General features: G+C 44.1%; 1 protein-coding gene across 1 annotated transcript in view; it reads left to right on the top strand.

The window, feature by feature from the left end:
- The window catches only part of FER1L6 (fer-1 like family member 6), a 130,910-nt gene that overhangs the window by 99,828 nt on the left and 12,934 nt on the right, over positions 1-18,148 (top strand). Inside the window, exons 30-35 of the mRNA XM_037166462.2 lie at positions 854-963; positions 1,979-2,110; positions 3,033-3,158; positions 6,386-6,513; positions 10,183-10,353; positions 16,604-16,764. Of these exons, the coding sequence (XP_037022357.2) occupies positions 854-963; positions 1,979-2,110; positions 3,033-3,158; positions 6,386-6,513; positions 10,183-10,353; positions 16,604-16,764 (828 nt within the window). The remainder of the gene's footprint in view (positions 1-853; positions 964-1,978; positions 2,111-3,032; positions 3,159-6,385; positions 6,514-10,182; positions 10,354-16,603; positions 16,765-18,148) is intronic.

Genomic DNA, 18,148 nt, shown 5'->3' with positions numbered 1-18,148 from the left:
TTAATAGGGGTGACCTGGATTTAGCTTCCAAAACTCAGCTGACAAGGATCGGATGAATTTGGTTTGGCAGAAATCAAATGAAAGAAGCCTGGGATCAGAAATGACCACCAGTTCAAATCAAGCCAACAGAGGGTCTTGGCCTAAAAACAACAGTAACACCAAGTGGCTAGTTGCTGTTTCAAGTGACACTGATGGATGGAAGAAAACCAGAGTCAGGTTCAATTCCTCAGACCACTCCTAGTTAGCATATTTCATTCTAAGGCCATCTCATGATATAAAGAGTACTATCTTCATTTTGCAGATAGTGACCCACATCCAAAGAGATTGAGTATTTTGCCCAAGTTTACACAGCTAGAAAGTCTCAGAGCTAGAAGTCTGCCTCAGGCGGTTTATTTCTAGAGCCTGCTCCTAAAAAATTGCTGAGTGATCTCTCTAACTTTGTGTGACACCCTTAACATATTTGAGTCTCAGGTAATTAAACTAGATGAACATCCAGTTCCTAAACGGATCTGAGAGAGAATATAACTCAAAGTGTCGGAGTCAGTTCTTTGCTAGTTGGATGACTGGGCAAATTATTTGCCCATCTCTGTGCCTCATTTAAGGAATTCTTACATATACCAGGACAGACCAGCAAAACTGGCCCCAGGGGACCTGCTGGCATTGTGTTCCTATGGGAGAGGCATTTCTTCTTGTTCTGTAGTGCACTATAAAAGTCCTACAGCAAAACGTTATATTTCTTTTTGGAAAGAAGTGTCATGACACATGCCAGAGCCAAAGGAGAGAGGGACCTTGACTTTGTTTCTTCTCATCTCAACAGCCATGAGAAGTCTAACTTTCCACTACATATTCACAGAACCAGATGACGTAGTGGTGAATATAGAAGAAGGCCCGAAAAAGAAGAAAGACAAATTGCTCAAGAAGAAAGTCAAAGAAGCTGAAATCCCCAACCTGGCCGTCTTGAAGGTGTGTGGACACAGCCATCGCCCCCTTGGGTGGGGTGGGAAGCTCAGAAGGGGCTTGTTGGTGCTTTAGTCAATCCTAGCAGTGCCTTCATCTGCACTAAGTTACTTCATTATTATCATTGAGGCAGAGATAGAAAGTTTAACAAGCATGTAAGCCAAGGCAATGGAGCTTCCTAATTTTTCATTTTCTATGTCTTCATATTAAAAAGGGGCATAACGCACATTGGTTAGTTAGCCCAGACCCAGCAAGGTAATTGAAAATGTACGAGTCCCCCTGGCTCACCTCTTGGAGCTTCACATCGCCATGCGGATGTGTGTACCCTCAGGACAGCAGGATTTTTAACTCAAACTAAAGTCAGTTCCACCTGGCCAATTTTAACATTAGCCAGAGGCTATTAGCTACAGGCATATGGATGGATATGAAAACTGGGAGTATGAAAATTATGTATGTAGGTAACAAATTTAGGTAAGTAATTTTGATAGACAATTTGAATAAGTGATTTAATTATATTACCAATCCTAAAACTCAATTCAATTTTGCATTTCTAAAGTGCATATACAATTTCCCACTTGGAAAACTCAAATCTATATGTATGATCATAAAAACATATTTTATCACTTTACATATGTTAATAATTAGATGTTTAATGAACATATGTTGATTTGATCATCCTCAAAATATCATAGTCTATATCCAAAAACCAATGACATCAATTAGATCTTAAAATGTTTGTCATATTTATATTTTTATATTATATTAAAAATTTTTGGTTTAGCTATACTTTTTGGAATTTCAGAGTTTATTTAAAAGGTTTTATAAATTTTAGATATTTAGATCCTGGCATGCTGAGTCATCATATTTCTTATTTTGCTAAAGATAAATTAACAACAGCCTCTAGCTTTTTCCAAGGAGTGTGTACAAAGTGTGGCTTGGGGGAATCTTGGCATTTCTCATTCAATCAATCCTGGTCCTTTTTTCCTTTGTCTGAACATACACTTCTCCATTTTCCCTAAAGATATATGATGGCGACCTCGAGAGTGAATTTAATAATTTTGAAGACTGGGTGAAAACCTTTGAGCTCTTTCGAGGGAAGTCTACGGAAGATGACCATGGCCTTGATGGAGACCGAGTCATAGGGAAGTTTAAGGCAAGTTCCAGAGTTAACTCTTTTATCTGGTTTTCCTGTCCACAGATGCCAGGTATGACTGAATTCTATTAATGGGATTGTGATGTGGGACCAGTATAAGGAAAATCCTACACCTTTATACCAGATCCTTTCTAGAACCTCACAAGACCCAGCGCCAGTCTTTTGAGAGATATGGTTCATGGCCAGTGAAGTGGGTTGGAACTCAGTTTAGTAAAACATGTGGAGAGATAGTTGTTAATAAAAGAATCAGTAGAATTTACTTCGCTCTTCCCATCTCTGACCTACCAAATGTATAAGTTATGCAAATCTACCAGACGGGTGATTAAACTAATCAAAAATACTAAGCCTTCACCTGGCAGAGTTACAGTGTCAGCATTGCAAAGCAGTAGCTGACACTTAAAGAACCTACTGCACGCTGGGTCCTTTATATGCAGTGTCGTATGTTGGAAATAGCATGGGTGTTGCAGTTTGCCAGTGTAGGTTCTGAGCCTAGTTATAATACAAATTACTCTAGTTTCATGATCTTGAGGAGTACTTGACCTCTCTGAGCCTCGGTTACAGCATCTGAAAATCAAAATACTGCAGTCAGGATTGAAGGAGATAACAGGAGAAAGCATGAGCTCAGCACCCACATGGCAGAGGCACTCAGTGTCCCATCTGACGCTCCTTTTCGGGTTCCTCACACAACAGCCCTGTGGGGCGGTGTTGCTGTGCCAACACTGATTCACTGATGGGCCATGAAGAAGCTCAGATGCAAGCAGCTCACATAAATTTCCTAAGGACACCCCAAGGGCAAGCGGAATGCCAACCCAGGTCCTGCAGGGCCCCCGCCAGTGCTCAATTTCCTGATGTTATGCCCTCAATGGTTTTGGGTGGGACCTACGACCATCTCATTTCAATGGGCCGTGCTTTGTGGTTCCAGGGCTCTTTCTGCATTTACAAAAGCCCCGAGGACTCCAGCACTGAGGACAGAGGACAGCTGAGAATCCAGCAGGGGATTCCACCCAACCACCCGGTCAAAGTGCTGATCAGGGTGTACATTGTGGCGGTGAGCTATTCTCATTTACTCTGAGGGACTATCTTCTTCTGATCGGGCTGCCTAACAAAACGCTGCAGGCTGGGTAACTTCAACAACTGACATTCATATTCTCACAGCTCCGGGGGCTGGGAGTCCATGATCAAGGTGCCATCAGGGTCGGCTTTTAGGGAAGCCTCTCTCCTGGGCTTATAGGTGGCCACTTTATGCTGTGTCCTCACATGGCCTTGCCTGTATATGCACACCAGGGGGAGAGAGAGAGAGAGAGAGAGAGTGGATTCTGGTGTCACTTCATCTTCTTATAAGGCCACTAGTCTTAATGGATTAGGGCGCCACTCTTAAGACTCCTTTAACCTTAATTACCTCCCTAAATGCTGTCTCCAAATACCACCCCATTGGGGGTTAGGGCTTCCACATAGGTATTTTGAGAGGACACAATTCAGCCAACAACAAGACATAGGAAGCTTGGTTGGTGACTTGGACATTTATTGCTGGTTTTGCAGGATTTATGTGTGTAGCTTTCTTTGTTCTCTGGGTTTGCCTGCTAACTGGGAAGAAAGCCAAATAACTCAGAAACAGGGAGGTCACAGGCCAGACTGTTAGAAAGACGAGCAGGGCAGCTGCCACTGTGAAATCTGTCCCCCAGCCCCCACTGTGACTGGGCCTCGGCACTGTGGCGGGCAGCAATTTGAAGGTGTTTCTGAGAAAAATCTTCTCTGCCCTCCTGAATATGAAAGCAGTTACACTGTAATTGTGAAACTTTGGGGCCTGATTGCCAGGAAGCTCAAGGCCAAATCTGATTCTTAATCAAAGCAATTGTCTGCTGAACCTTTACGGTTCCTATATTTGTTTTCATCTCCTGAACTTGGAGTTCATTTTCATGTTATTTGATTGCAGTAGTCTTATTTTATATTAACTCTTGCCTACATTGCCTGCATCCTCTTTTTGAATACATAAATGAAACATAAATCAAGAACAAATTCTTTAATGCTAAGGGAGAAGTAAATGTCTCCCCCTCCATCATACCGTGCTCGTGATCATTACCATGCTCATGTTCCAACATCATTGCCACGCCCACCACCCACCCAGTGTGCTCCACTCACTAGGGATGTTGAGACTGGACGTACTTGTAAAAGAACCACTGGCTGTGCTGGGTAGTCTTTCTAATCACCCACCCGCAGGATAGTTCAGGCTAACCTTTTCTAAATTTTGTTCAGGAGGTCACTCATGTCTTGGGAAGTGTCTTGGGTGAAATGATTAATATGCATTTCTTAGAAACAGACCATGTGTACAAATACATTTGAGAATGGTGCATATGATATTTTTTCCCTCTACCAGTCCCCAAGGTTCACAGAGCTCATTAGAACATTTAAAGCTCTGAAAATCCAGAAGCAAAGAAGTCTACTTAACCGTTCAATCTTCAAGAGCATTTTCTAAACATAATGCCCCACACCTTTTCTCTCTCTACTGAAAACCCTGCGGAGCTATGGACTTATGGGGCAGAGTCTGGGGGAGCCAGAAAGAGAGAGTACAAGCAGTTTGGGGAAGGGAGAAAGTGTCGGGACCACACAGATGGGGGAAGCATCATTATTTATGGATTCATCCAGCAAACGTCCACAGCACACTTTTCTCTGTCCAGTACCCTTTTGACAAAGGCCAGGAAGGCAGACCAGGTTCCTGCTCAGGAAGCAGCATGGAGGAGGGAGGGCTTGGGCTGGAACTTGAGGACAAGCAGGACTAGAACAAATGAAGAGCAGGGAGTGGCGGCCCTGGGTTGCAGGATGTGGGATAAAGTCACTACAGTTGTGGACAGTCCATGCTTTTTCTAGTCCATGGCATTTCTAGTAATAGCAAGTGTGGTTTACTCTCTCACACTAAGATATAATCAATTAACTACATAATAAGTTAATCTGAAACCTCTTAATTTAATAAAACACCAATAAAGTAAAAAAATAATGCTATTTAAAAGTTATATAAAGAAGGAAAAATCCACCTCTACAATTCCACCCCCAGAAATAACTTACTTTTTATGTATATGCAAATAAATCTATATCTATTTCTACCTATCCACAACTCCACCCAGGTATTTATTTAGTAGAGTCCTGCTTGATACATTGCATATTGATTTTCCATTTTCTTTTCTTAGCTAGTAATATAACTTGGACATTTGCCCATGTCAGCACCTACAGGTCTTCCTCATTCTTCTTAGTAGCTACTTAGTGTCTTTCTGAGTTAACATTAGCATCCAATTATTCATTCATTCAACAAATATTAAGACCGTAGCCAAGGCCCCAGAGATAATATGATGAACAAGACAGACAGTAAGTACCCTTGCTCTCCCAGAGACCACACAGTAGCCGGAGGTGGTGGGGCATTAAGAATGTATTGCGTATAAAAAAGGAACAGATAGAGAAAATGAATGTCAGAGATAGCTGCTGCATGGATGATTAAAACTGGGTGAGGTGATAAGGGTAAATGGCGGGGAACTATTTTGGATGACATTTCCCCTGAAGTAATTGACATGTAGCTTGTCTATAGACGTGGCTATTAAACAATGTGCGAATGAACGTCCTTGGAAATGTAGCTTTGTGTGCTGAATGTGGGGTTCTTTCTCACTCAGCTCTCATGTCGACACTGTTTCTCCATGTTTTCAGTATCATTCCTCCCTGACCTCCTAACCCAGCCTTCTCTCAGAAAATGTTCTCTTGTGATGGTTTATTGCCCAGCTTGTCTGGTGTCAGACTTAACGAGTCAGTGCTAAACGCACAGTGAGAGGTCAGGAGTCCAGAGCCCATTTCTTCTGGGCAGAGCCTTGCAGTGGGTGGGGTGGGGGCGGGGGCAGTGGGATTGGTGCATGCCATGATTTTACAGACAGATCTCAGAGTACTTAGAACCAGAACTCGAATTCGTGTCTTCTGCCTCCCGGTCCAGCATATCCCTCATTTCTCTGTGCCAAGTGCCACGTTCCACTGGGGAGACAACTCCAGAGAAAGTGAACTTTGGCAAAACTGATAACTCTTTCAACAGCAAAATTGGGAGGCTAATGCAGCGGTTTTCAACCTCAGCTATATACCCTGAATCATCAAGGGCACTTCTAAAAATCCTGAAGCCCAGGGCCAATTACATCAGAATGTCTGAGGATGGAACTCAGGCATATTTTTTTAAGACTCCCAGGTGAGCCCAGGGTGCGGTCAGTGTCAAGAAGCACGGAGCCACAGGGTCTCCTCTGTTCTCACCAGGCATTCAATCTCAGCCCTGCTGATCCGGATGGCAAGTCGGATCCCTACATTGTGGTCAAGCTTGGCAAAACGGAAATCAAAGACCGGGACAAATATATCCCCAAACAGCTGAACCCAGTGTTTGGAAGGTCAGTGGCCATCTGGGTGGCATCGTCTTGTCCTCTCCACATTTGTTCCTGCTGTGTTTCTGTGGGGGGCTGCATTGTACACGTGCGCGTGTCTGAGTAAATGGCGGTGGGGGGTTCAGTGCTGACCTCTGCTTGTGATAACAGCCAACCGAGCCTAATGTTGCAGAGAAATGCCCAATTCTTCCCTTGGTCCCTTCTGTTACAAAGTGGCACACGGTGATCTTCATGCCTCTAGTTTTCCAATAACAATTTTCCTAGGTTCAGCCTCCTGCATCTGGACAGAGAGGTTCCTTTTTTACAAACCAGTCAGTCAAACCTCCCAATACCCAGAGAGGTTTAGAACTGTATTTTGGTTCACACAGCTCATGAGTGGAAGAGAAGGGGCCAGACCTTTGGTCCTGTCTCCCACCATAGGGACTTTTCCATCATATCATTTTGCTCCTCACTGGGTGTGACTCCTGAAGTAAAAAAGTTGAACTGCATCCCCCACATGTGCTTCATTTCCTGCAAAGTGTCTTGAAGAGCTTTTCATCTGTGGACACTCAGGTGAAGCAGGCATTCCTAGGTCACAGAAACTTACCACGCCCACTTGTCTTCTGACATTCGTGTTCCCTGCTGGGGCTTATGCACCTGATCACTGTCAACATTGGGGTCATGCAGATGTGGGCTTCATTTTGCCACATACAGGCTGTGTGACTTTATGCAGGTGGCTTAACCTCTCTGATCCCAGCTTTCCTCATCTGTAAAGGAACAATAATGACACTAGACTCTCAGGAGCCTTTAGGAGACTAAAGACACAGCACCTTGTACATCATCTGTACAAATCCATCAGAGACAATCAAAACACATTCACTTTCTCTCTCCCTTTATAATCATCTTAGCAGTGGATACATTTTAAGTGCGTTTAATTTTTTTTTCTGAGTAACAAGAAGTTTGGGATGAAATCTCCATCAGCCTTATTTAAATTCATTTACACGTTTGTGATCTCTTTGGACTCTCTGACATTTGATCAGAGCCAGACTCTTACAACTTTACTGCTTCGGAGGAAATGAGGAAATAAATGATTTTGCCTGTTCAGGTTTATGAGAATGATTAAAATGACGCTAGGGAAACATGCCCTTGCTTCCCTGATCCAGAGGTGACCTTTAGCATTATCTGCCATTTATGTAACTAGCACTTCATTCCGCCAAGTGCTTTGTAGTCACTTTTTATTAGCCATTCTCACCACAGTGCCCTGAAGTAGACTAGTTTTATTACCCCTGCTTGTAGCTATGGCAGACAGGAGAAGAGGGTGGTGGAATATTCTCTCCTGCCTCAGCACTGCAAAGAATCTTCCAGAAGCCTTCCCCATGTGCATGCTTTGTTGGATGGGCGTTTATGGTTACTTGGGACAGAAGTTGCTGGCTCAGTCTTGCAGTGCTCCGGCAGGAAGAGCAGTGGGCTCCTGGGCCTGACCTGAGGCCCGGGCTCCCCTTCCTCGGGACCCCACCCCTATATGAGGATGCCATAGGCTGCACCCCCTGACCTCTGGCACTCTGCCTGCCTTCCTGGCCTCTGACATGGGTTGACATGTTTGGGTGTTTCGTGGCCATCTCCCATGGCCAATAAACAGTCTAGTCTGTTCAACGCCGCGTCCACCGCACCGAGGGCAGGGCATGGCACAGAGCATATAGCCAATAAGTATTTGTAGAATGAATGAGTGATTGCATGACTGGTGAATGAATGAATGAATGAATGAACAGATGGATGGACAAACCTCCAGTCAGGTTCCAGTGGGATTTAATGGGACCCTGTCACTTTGTGTCAGACTGGGGGGTACCTGTCTGCAGACCTTGGTGGTTCCCCATTTTCTTAACAACTGCAGTGCCTGGCATATAGTGGATATGTAATAACTGTCAGGTGAACAAAGGAATAAACAAAAGAATACATACCAGGGCAGAAATACGCCACAGTTTCTGAAGGCTTAGCGGTATGAAATACTTCAAAAAGTCTCAGGTTTTACCCAAGTCACGGTGCCTTCTCTCAAACCCCCATTGCATCTGGAAATCCACACAAGTGGGTATAAGTCTAGTTTTTCCCTGGGGGACTGAGAGTCCAGCCAGGGCGGTTCATTCTAATGACAGCCCCAGTGAAAACTGAGGAGAGGTTAATCTGGGAGCACGCAGTTTAGGGGAAAGGATTGCAGCATCTATCATGGTTGCCAGGGGCACTTAGCACTTAAGAAGTCCTTTCTTGGTGGCAGCAGCTGTGTGACAAGTACACTCAGAGACAGGCAGCTGCAGGCTTCATTGTGAGATGCCTCGGGAATCAATTACTGTTCGGAATCCAAATCCTGGAGCCCCAGGGAGGCAGTACTGTGTCCGTAGGTGGAGGGTAGTTATTTCTTCCCACACAGCCATGTCCCCGCCTGCTGGAGTTGCCTCGGTCAGTTACAGTCCCCTGAGCTGGGGCCCGTGCCTGCTTCGTTCTCTCTGGGGATGGGCTCATTGGCTTGGGCTGTGCTGTGATTGCAGTTCCTGCCACAGTGGAGAGTGTGAGTCAGGGCTGAGTGGACTGGTGGAGCACGCAGGCGGCGTGAACGATGGGCCTCCATTCCCCCTTCCTCCCTGCCTCCTCTAGGCCCCTCGCTCCCAGGCCACCCCACCTTGTCCCAGGGCAGCGAGGGTCAGGAACCACTAGAGAAACATTGGTGTGTCTTGATTTGGTTTTCAGGAAGACATTTCCCTAACACGCAGGGGTTCACTCAAAATTTTATCCTCATCTTCTCTAATGGTCTGTAGCTCGGATAATGCAGCGTGGCAGGAAGTCCCACGGGGCCCACGTTCCTTTCAGCACCTTGCACTGGTGTGGCATCCTGGGAAGAGCCAGAACTGAAGAGTCAGACACTGGCACTTCTATTGTTAGGCAGATTTATTATGCCCCTCGCCAAGTCACTTGTGTTCTCTGGATTTTAATATCTGCATCTGTAATGTGGAGGAACTGAGGTCCCTGGCAGCCAAGAATATGTGTTGTCTGCCATCCACAGCGACGTGGAAGCTCCAACAAGGCAGAGATGAGAAGGCGGGTCCCCTTTCTCCGGGGCTTCACGTCCCGTAGAGACAGCATGCCAGCCCTGCACTGCCACTCCTTTATGATTTGTCCCCTTTGATAGGGCTTTCGTTTACAACGAACCGGGCTGGCATTCCCTGCACAAGCAAGAATGGAGGGGAATGGAATGACAATTTGGGGTCCGTTCCAGAAGTAAAACATGCATTTTATAAAAACAATGTTTTATAAAAACAACATTTAGCCACCATGCTGTCCTTAAAGAAGACATTTGTCCCCATTTACACATGAGGACGTTGAGAGGGATGAAGTAACTTTCAAAAGTTTTACAACCAAAAGGTTACTGATCTGAAACCAAGGTTGGAAATCAGTTTGAGACTAAAAACCCAAGGGTTTTCCTCTGCATCTAGCTGCTAACCTAGTTATAGTCTACAGCTGATGGCTGTGAAAGACATTATTGGCTACCGAAAAGTGGCAACAGAATTGGAAATTGTTTGCATCTCAGTGAAAAGTTAACCAAATAAATACCCACTAAGCATTGGGTTCCTGAGCACTCAGTGCCTTTGTATGAACTGTAGGCGAGGTGAATGGTTTTGACTCTTGAGGCCTCTACTTGGACTGCAGGTCGTTTGAGATCCAGGCCACATTCCCAAAGGAGTCCCTGCTCTCCGTCCTGATCTACGACCATGACATGATTGGGACAGACGACCTCATCGGCGAGACCAGGATCGACCTGGAGAACTGCTTTTACAGCAAACACCGAGCCATCTGTGGCCTGCAGAGCCAGTACGAGATGTAAGTTCCTTCTCCACAGGGACACCGACGGGGGCCCCTAGGCTGTGGCCTCCGGTCGTCACTGCTCCAGGAGGGCCAGCCAAGGCTCAGCTTTAACATCTCACATGAGCTCCACGTGAGCACGGTCGGTCTGATGAAGGTGCTCACTGCAGTGGAGGGTGTCTGGGGTTGGGGTGGCAGCACTGGGTTCTTTAAGAGACAGGAGCTGAGTTGTATGTGTTCACTCGATCAGCTGGGCCTGGTGGGCTGAGTTCCTCAATGGAAATGATGCCAGAAGAATGATTAATATAGCACAAATGCAAATATGGTAGTTAACTATAACACTTAAAAATATATATATATTTTATTAAGCTGTTACAGTTGTCCCATTTCCCCCCGCTTTAGTCCCCTCCACCCTGCATACCCCCTCCCACCTGCATTCCCTGCCCCCTTAGTTCATGTCCATGGGTTGTATAAGTTCTTTGACTTCTATATTTCTTATACTATTCTTAACCTCCCCCTGTCTATTTTGTACCTACCATTTATGCTACTTATTCTCTGTACCTTCCCCACCTGCTCCTTGCTGATAACCTGCATGTGATCTCCATTTCTGTGATTCTCTTCCTATTCTAGTTGTATGCTCATTCATTTTTATTTTTTTAGGTTTGGTTGTTGATAGTTGTGAGTTTGCTGTCATTTTACTATTCATATTTTTATCTTCTTTTTCTTTTTTTTAATTTTTTTATTGATTATGCTGTTACAGTTGTTCTATTCCCCCTTTCATTCCCCTACACCCTACCCCCCATCCCCACCATTACCCCCCCTTTAGTTTATGACCATGTGTCTCAAGTCCTTTAGATTCTATATTTCCAATACTATTCTTGCCTCCCCATCTATTTTCTATCTACTGTCTATGCTACTTATTTTCTGTACCTTCTCCCCCCTTCTCCTCCTCCCACTCCCCCTCTGCTGTTGCTAACCCTCCTTGAGATCCTCATTTCTATGTTTCCACTCCTGATCTAGCTGTCCTTTTAGTTTGCTTTCGTTTTAGGTGTGGTTGTTAATAACTGTGAGTTTGTTGTCCTTTCACTGCTCATGTTTCTTTAACTTCTTTTTCTTAGATAAGTCCCTTTAACATTTCATATAATAATGGCTTGGTGATGATGAACTCCTTGAATTTGATCTTATCTGAGAAGCACTTTATCTGTCCTTCCATTCTAAATGAAAGTTTTGCTGGATAGAGCAATCTTGGTTGTAGGTCTTTGGATTTCATGACTTGGAATACCTCTTTCCAGCCCCTTCTTGCCTGTAAGGTCTCTTTTGAGAAATCCTCTGACAGTCTGATGGGGACTCCTTTGTAGGTGACTGTCCCCTTAGCTCTTGCTGCTTCTAGGATTCTCTCCTTCATTTTAATTTTGGCTAATGTAATGATGATGTGCCTTGGTGTGTTCCTTCTTGGGTCCAACTTCTTTGGTACTCTCTGAGCTTCCTGGATTTCCTGGAAGTCTATTTCCTTTGCCAGATTGGGGAAATTCTCCTTTATTATTTGTTCAAATAAGTTTTCCACTGGTGGCTGTGCCTTTCCCCCCTTCTGGTACCCCTATAATTCGGATGTTGGAGCATTTAAAGACGTCCTGGAGGTTCCTAAGACTCTCCTCATTTCTTTGAATTCTTGCTTCTTGACTCTTTTCTGTTTGGCCATTATTTGCTTTCTTCTGGTCCACTCCATTGATTTGAGTCCCAGTTTCCTTTTCGTTGCTATTGGTGTCCTGTGCAATTCCATTCATTTCAATTAGTTTCGCCTTCATATATTTGTCTAATTTGTGGCTATAATCAACCAGTTCTGTGAGGATCCTGATGACCAGTGTTTTAAACTGTGCGTCTGAGAGTTTTGCTATTTCTTCATCGCTTAGATTTATGGGCTCTGGGGCTTTGAGATCTTCTTGAGCCATTTTTGGTCTGTTCGTGCCCATTAAGTATGAGGAGCAGAGCCTTAGGTGTTTACCAGGGCGGGGCTGCCCAGGTCACTGGGTTGTGATGCTGTATGTGGGGGTGTGGTCAGAGAGGGGAAATGGCGACCCCCTCTGCTGTTTCTCACAGATGGGTGAGGAGCAGCGCCTTAGGTGGTTCACCTGGGCCGGGCCACTCAGAGTCGCTGGGTTATGTCACTGTATGTGGAGGTGGGGTCAGAGCAGGGAAATGGCGGCGCCCTACACTGCCGCCCGCCGTGGGACCCGCCAGCCCGGTCCAACTGCCCACTCCCTCGCCTGTCCACCCGCGCACAAATGCGCAACCACAGTCAACATGCAGCACTGTTCCCCCGCGGTCGCTCTCCTGGTTGCTCGCTGTCGCTCACTAGGTCCAACCCTGCGCCTGGATTCCACGCACCTGAGTCCGTCTGATCAAGTCCTCCTGTGCAACCCCGCTTCACCAGCCACTGGTTTCACCCCTTACCGGTCAGGCTGAAGAACCTGCCATCAACGGACTTCCAAAAAGTTCAATTTTCCGTGTTCTGGCTATGTTTTCCGTTGCCAATATTTGGTTGTCTCCAAACTTGGCTGTGTGAGAAGGCACGGCACATCCACCTATGCCTCCATCTTGGCGGAAGTCCCTCTCTTCTTTTTCTTAGATAAGTCTCTTTAATATTTCATATGATAAGAGCTTGGTGATGATGAACTCCTTTAACTTGACCTTATCTGGGAAGGACTTTATCTGCCTTTCCATTCTAAATGAAAGCTTTGCTGGATAGAGCAGTCTTGGATATAGGTCCTTGCTTTTCATGACTTGGAGTACTTCTTTCCAGCCCCATCTTGCCTATAAGGTTTCTTTTGAGAAATCAGCTGACGGTCTTATAGGAACTCCTTTGTAGGTAACTCTTTTCTTTTCTCTTGCTGCTTTTAAGATTTTCTACTCATGTTTAATCTTGGCTAATGTAATTATGATATAACTTGGTGTGTACTTTTTTGGGTCCAACTTATTTGGGACTCTGAACTTCCTGGACTTCCTGGAAGTCTATTTCCTTGCCCAGACTGGGGAAGTACTTCATTGTTTCTTCAAATAAGTTTTCAATTTCTTGCTCTTTCTCTTCTCCTTCGGGCACCTCTACAATTTGGATGTTGGAATGTTTAAAGTTGTCTTGGAGGTTGCTACACCTCTCCTCATTTTTTTTGAATTCTTGTTTCTTCATTCTGTTCCGGTTGACTGTTTATTTCTTCCTTTTAGTCCAAAGCATTGATTTGAGTCCTGGTTTTCTTCCCATCACTGTTGGTTCCCTGTATATTTTCCTTTATTTCACTGTTCATAGCCTTCACTTTTTCCTCTATTTTGTAATCATACTCAACCATTTCTGTGCGCATCCTGATTACCAGTGTTTTGAACTGTGCATCTGATAGGTTCGCTGTCTCTTTGTTGTTTAGTTGTATTTTTTCTGGAGCTTTGATCTGTTCTTTCATTTGAGCCTTTTTGTTTTTAGTCTCTGAGCACCTGTTACATAGTAAGGGGCGGAGCAACCCACATCACTACATTGTGTCGCTGTATGTGGGGGAAGGGTTAGAGAGGGAACAATGCCACTTGCTCTGCTCTGGGCCAGCTTTCAGTCACTTCCCCTGCTTCCCACAAGCAAATTGGTCCCTTCTGGTGCTGATTCCCAGGTGAGCGGGTTTGTGTACATTCTAGGACCATGTGGGCCTCTACAGTGACCTCTCCTGTGAGGCTGGGAGTTTCTTCCACTTCTGCTTTAACCCCCACAGGTGTTGTCAATCAGAGATTTGCAGCTTTATTTCCCTGTGCTGGAACCCTGGGCTGCTTGGTCTGTCTTGCTCCCCTATTGTTCCTCCTGGTTTATCTGCACATGAATGTGGGACCACCCTGTCTACCAGCCACCACCTTGCCCTCCCTGGTCCACCAGCTGCCACCTTGCCGTGAGTCCTCTCCACCTGGCTGCCTGTCTCTGTCCCCACACCGGTCTCAATGAATGTTTCTTTAACTCCTTGGTTGTCAGACTTCCATACAGTTCAATTTTCTGTCAGTTCTGGTTGTTTTTGTTTTTAAATTTGTTGCTCTTCTTTTGGCTATGCAAGGAGGCACGGTATGCCTACCTACCCCTCCATTTTGGCCAGAAATCCTATGTATTTTAATTATAACTAACACTTATTAGAACTTATGATATACCAAGCACTTCACATGGAGTATCTTATTCAGTTGTCTCAAAACCCATTGAGCTAAATCCCCAACCTAAAAATGAGAGCATAGTGGGCTAAACTCTCACTCTTAACAAAGATTTTAAATTCTGCTTAATTTGAAAATATAGCCTATCAGCTTTATTTTTAAAAATATGTTGTATCTGATATCTTAAAAAGAATTAAAACCTTACAATTAAAAATTTCAGCTAGGAAAATATAAAAACATTAGATTTTCATGGTATACTTTTGCAAATGCTTTTTTCTGAATATAATATATATTCATTGTGGAAATTTTAGGAAATACAGAAAGTACAAAATAATGATCAAATGTTTGTACCCAGAGATAACTATGTAAAGAAAATTTATGTGTTTCCTTTTAGTATTTTTTCTATGCTATTCCCCCCCCCAAAGATTATACTCTCTGTGCAACTTTTATGAATTTACACTTTCTGTAAAATTTTGTAAACTCTTTGTCTTGCTGACCTTTATGTTACAAGCATTCTATAATATCATTTAATATTCTTCAAAATCATTATTTGGATAGCTCAATAGTGTTCCACCAGGTGAGTTTATTATAAAATGATATAACCAATGAACTTCATGAACTTTAAGGCATTTATATTTTTCTTCTTTATTAGAAATATTGCTGCTGTAAGCAGTCACACACAAAAGCCATCGAACACTCTCTGGTCATCCACTCGGTGTTCTTCTGTAGGCATGGACTGCGCCACTGAAATCAATGCACATTTTAAGGACTTTTAGTGTCCACGTCCAACGGCTCTCCGGAAGGGCTGTCCCCTTGGACTCCCGTGAACGGAGTCCGACCGCCTGTTTCCCTCATTTCAGACGAGTCTCTGCTGCTGGCCTGCTCGTCCCTGAGTCCAGAGAGCCAGTTCAGTGTTGGGACTCTAGTGAGGTATTTGCATCAAGTACCTGAGACGGCACCACTCAGAGAATGATCAGCTGAAGTCAGGGAAGGAAGCCACCGGCCAACATGCTTTGTTCAGAAGAATTTCCTGGTGGTGGAATTACCAGGGAGCAAAATCATTTAGTCAGAGGAGTTACAACCTTTGTTTACTGAAAAGGTTTTAAAATAAGACAAAAGCACCTATGTCAGGGGAGGCCTGTGTGTGGCTCTGGGCATGGTTGGGATGGACTTTCCAGGACCATCTGTTCTATCTCTGGTACAGTGAAGGAGAGCGGCCATGTTTTGATGGATTTAAATGCTTAGATGAGTTAAATGTGGATGAAATCTGTGTCCCAAAATGTGCAGAGAAATCCAAGCTCGTCTTGGTTGTGGTTCTCAGAGAGCACATCAGTGCCGCTAATTAACTTATAAACAAACAACTAGTTTTTAAGGGATGAAGGGGTCAGAAAGATTTAGAAACTCAGCACCAGGAAAATCACTGATTAGAGACCTAGCACATCTAGGCTTTCTGCTTGGCTCATGAGTCTACAGCATGATTCGGGGGTGTGGAAGCAGAGAGGAGGGAAGAAACATAGACCAAAAGGATGAGCTAGGCTTTCCTCTTAGAATAAATAACAGCCAAATGGCTACTCTGCTAGAAACAGAACAAAAACCAAAGAACAACAACAAAAACCTGAAAAGAAATCCATGGAGATAGAAAGCAGCTTGGTGATTGCCAAAGGCAGGGGGAGGAGGGACGAGGAGTAACTGCTTACTGGGCACAGGATTTTCGGGGGGGCCTTGGGAATTTTTTGGATCTAGATAGAGGTAGCGGTTGCACAATATTGTGAGTGTTCTAAATGCCACTGAAGAGGTCAAGTTTAAAATGATTGCTTTCACTTCAATTTTTTAAGGTACATTAAAAAAAAAAACTACTTGCAAAGGATTTTTATGTCAAGCTATTTAGAAGTCCTGCTTTTAATACAAGCAGACACGTGCAGAGGTATTGACCAGAAAAGAGGAAAAAACAAAACCTAAAACACTAGCTCAAGCATACAGAATGGCATGTTGAATCTGGAGGAAACCAGAGATCATACTTAGGTGGCCCTTTGAGTAGAGACATTGAGTGTGTCTTTCCAGGGGAAGCCAGCCCCACCCTACCCGTCCTTTCTCTGCTTTTCAGAGAAGGATACAATGCCTGGAGAGATGCGGCCAAACCCACTGAAATCCTCACCAAGCTTTGCAAAGACAACAAGCTGGATGGACCCTACTTTCATCCTGGGAAGATACAGATCGGGAACCAGGTCTTTTCTGGAAAGACAGTCTTCACTGAAGAGGACACTGGTAACTCCCATAGTGTGCAGCCTGCTGGCTTCACGCTTCTTCTGAAAAGTCTGCTTCTGGTGGTACTTGTGGCTGGGGACAGTGGCCCTCCGTTGTACATGTGATGCATGTTCAGAAAAGAAAATATGGAAGAGTAAGGAGGATAATGAAAATCACTTATATTCCCCCAAATCAGAGATAAGCGTCATGCAGCATGCTGGTACAGTTCCCTTCAGTCTGTGTGTGCATGTGTGGTGCATGCTATTTACCCCGTTTTTGATAGAACTGTAAATGTACTAGATACAGTTTTGTATCCTGCCTTTTCTATTTCCAGTAGATTATGACGGTTCTCCTTTGTGCCTTGAAACGACCGTTGATGATGTTCATTTTGTGGTGATGCCATTTATTCACATTGTGTCCACTTTTTGTAGTGACACTTGATGCTACCACCCACCTCCCTGTACCTATTCTTGCACATTTCTGGTGTTTCCGCAGTAGAGATCCCATAAGTAGAACTGTCGTGCCAAAAGGTAGGCAGTGATCTAAAAAAGACTGTTATGCACGATAAATCATTGGACACATCACCCCCATAAGTGTTATACCAACTCTCCTGTTGCAACACTGAGAAGGGGGTTTTCCATGGGCTCCTCATAGCACCTGCCAGGAAGAACCCAGGGAGGCTTTGCTTTGACACGGTTGTGTGATCTCACCATTCCGAGGCCAGGATTTCTTTTTACCATGTCGTTTTGGTCCCCAAAACTTCTGGGAGGTTCTTACAGGCAGAGTTCATGGACACTTAGATCGTATATTAATGACATATTGGTGAATTTATGCTGAGAAATATTCTCTTTCACAATGTACTTTATTAAGCCAATTCAGTTCCTTGATTAATGTGCAGTATTTCATGATTAAACTATTTTTTGTGTTTTTGCCCACCAAAAATCTGAAAGATCAGTTCTTGCTGGATTAAACTTACAAAGATTTAGTCCACTGATTCCTTGTTTGTCCATATCAACTTTTACTGATTGTAATTACTACTATTGGGAGATTTCTTTTGTGGCCCTCCCCCTTTTTAAAGAAAGTTTAATTTTTATGTCAAATTTGGCCTATGTCAAGTTCTAAACTGTCAGGATTTGATCCTTTCAACCATTTTTGCCTTAGAATGTTTGTAAATAACGTTCCTACCAGTAGTTGTTATCATGAATTACTTTCTTTGGTAAATGATAGATCAGAGAATCTTTCCTGTGAGCAGGAGGGAAACCCGAAGCAATAGTAGGAAAAGACAGAAGTCACCCAGGAACACCTATTGTGCCCATTTTACCATGTTGTTTAGGGTCACCCTGATTCCCCAGGCCCTACCGCCCTGCCATGTTAGCAAGCAGTTTTAATATCTCCAAGAAATGTA

This window comes from Artibeus jamaicensis, unplaced genomic scaffold (assembly GCF_021234435.1).
Source record: "Artibeus jamaicensis isolate MK-2021 breed Jamaican fruit bat unplaced genomic scaffold, CSHL_Jam_final scaffold_916, whole genome shotgun sequence".
NCBI classification, from domain to species: domain Eukaryota; kingdom Metazoa; phylum Chordata; class Mammalia; order Chiroptera; family Phyllostomidae; genus Artibeus; species Artibeus jamaicensis.
Note: the sequence above shows the minus strand (reverse complement) of the source record. Positions and strands in the feature narration are given on the sequence as shown.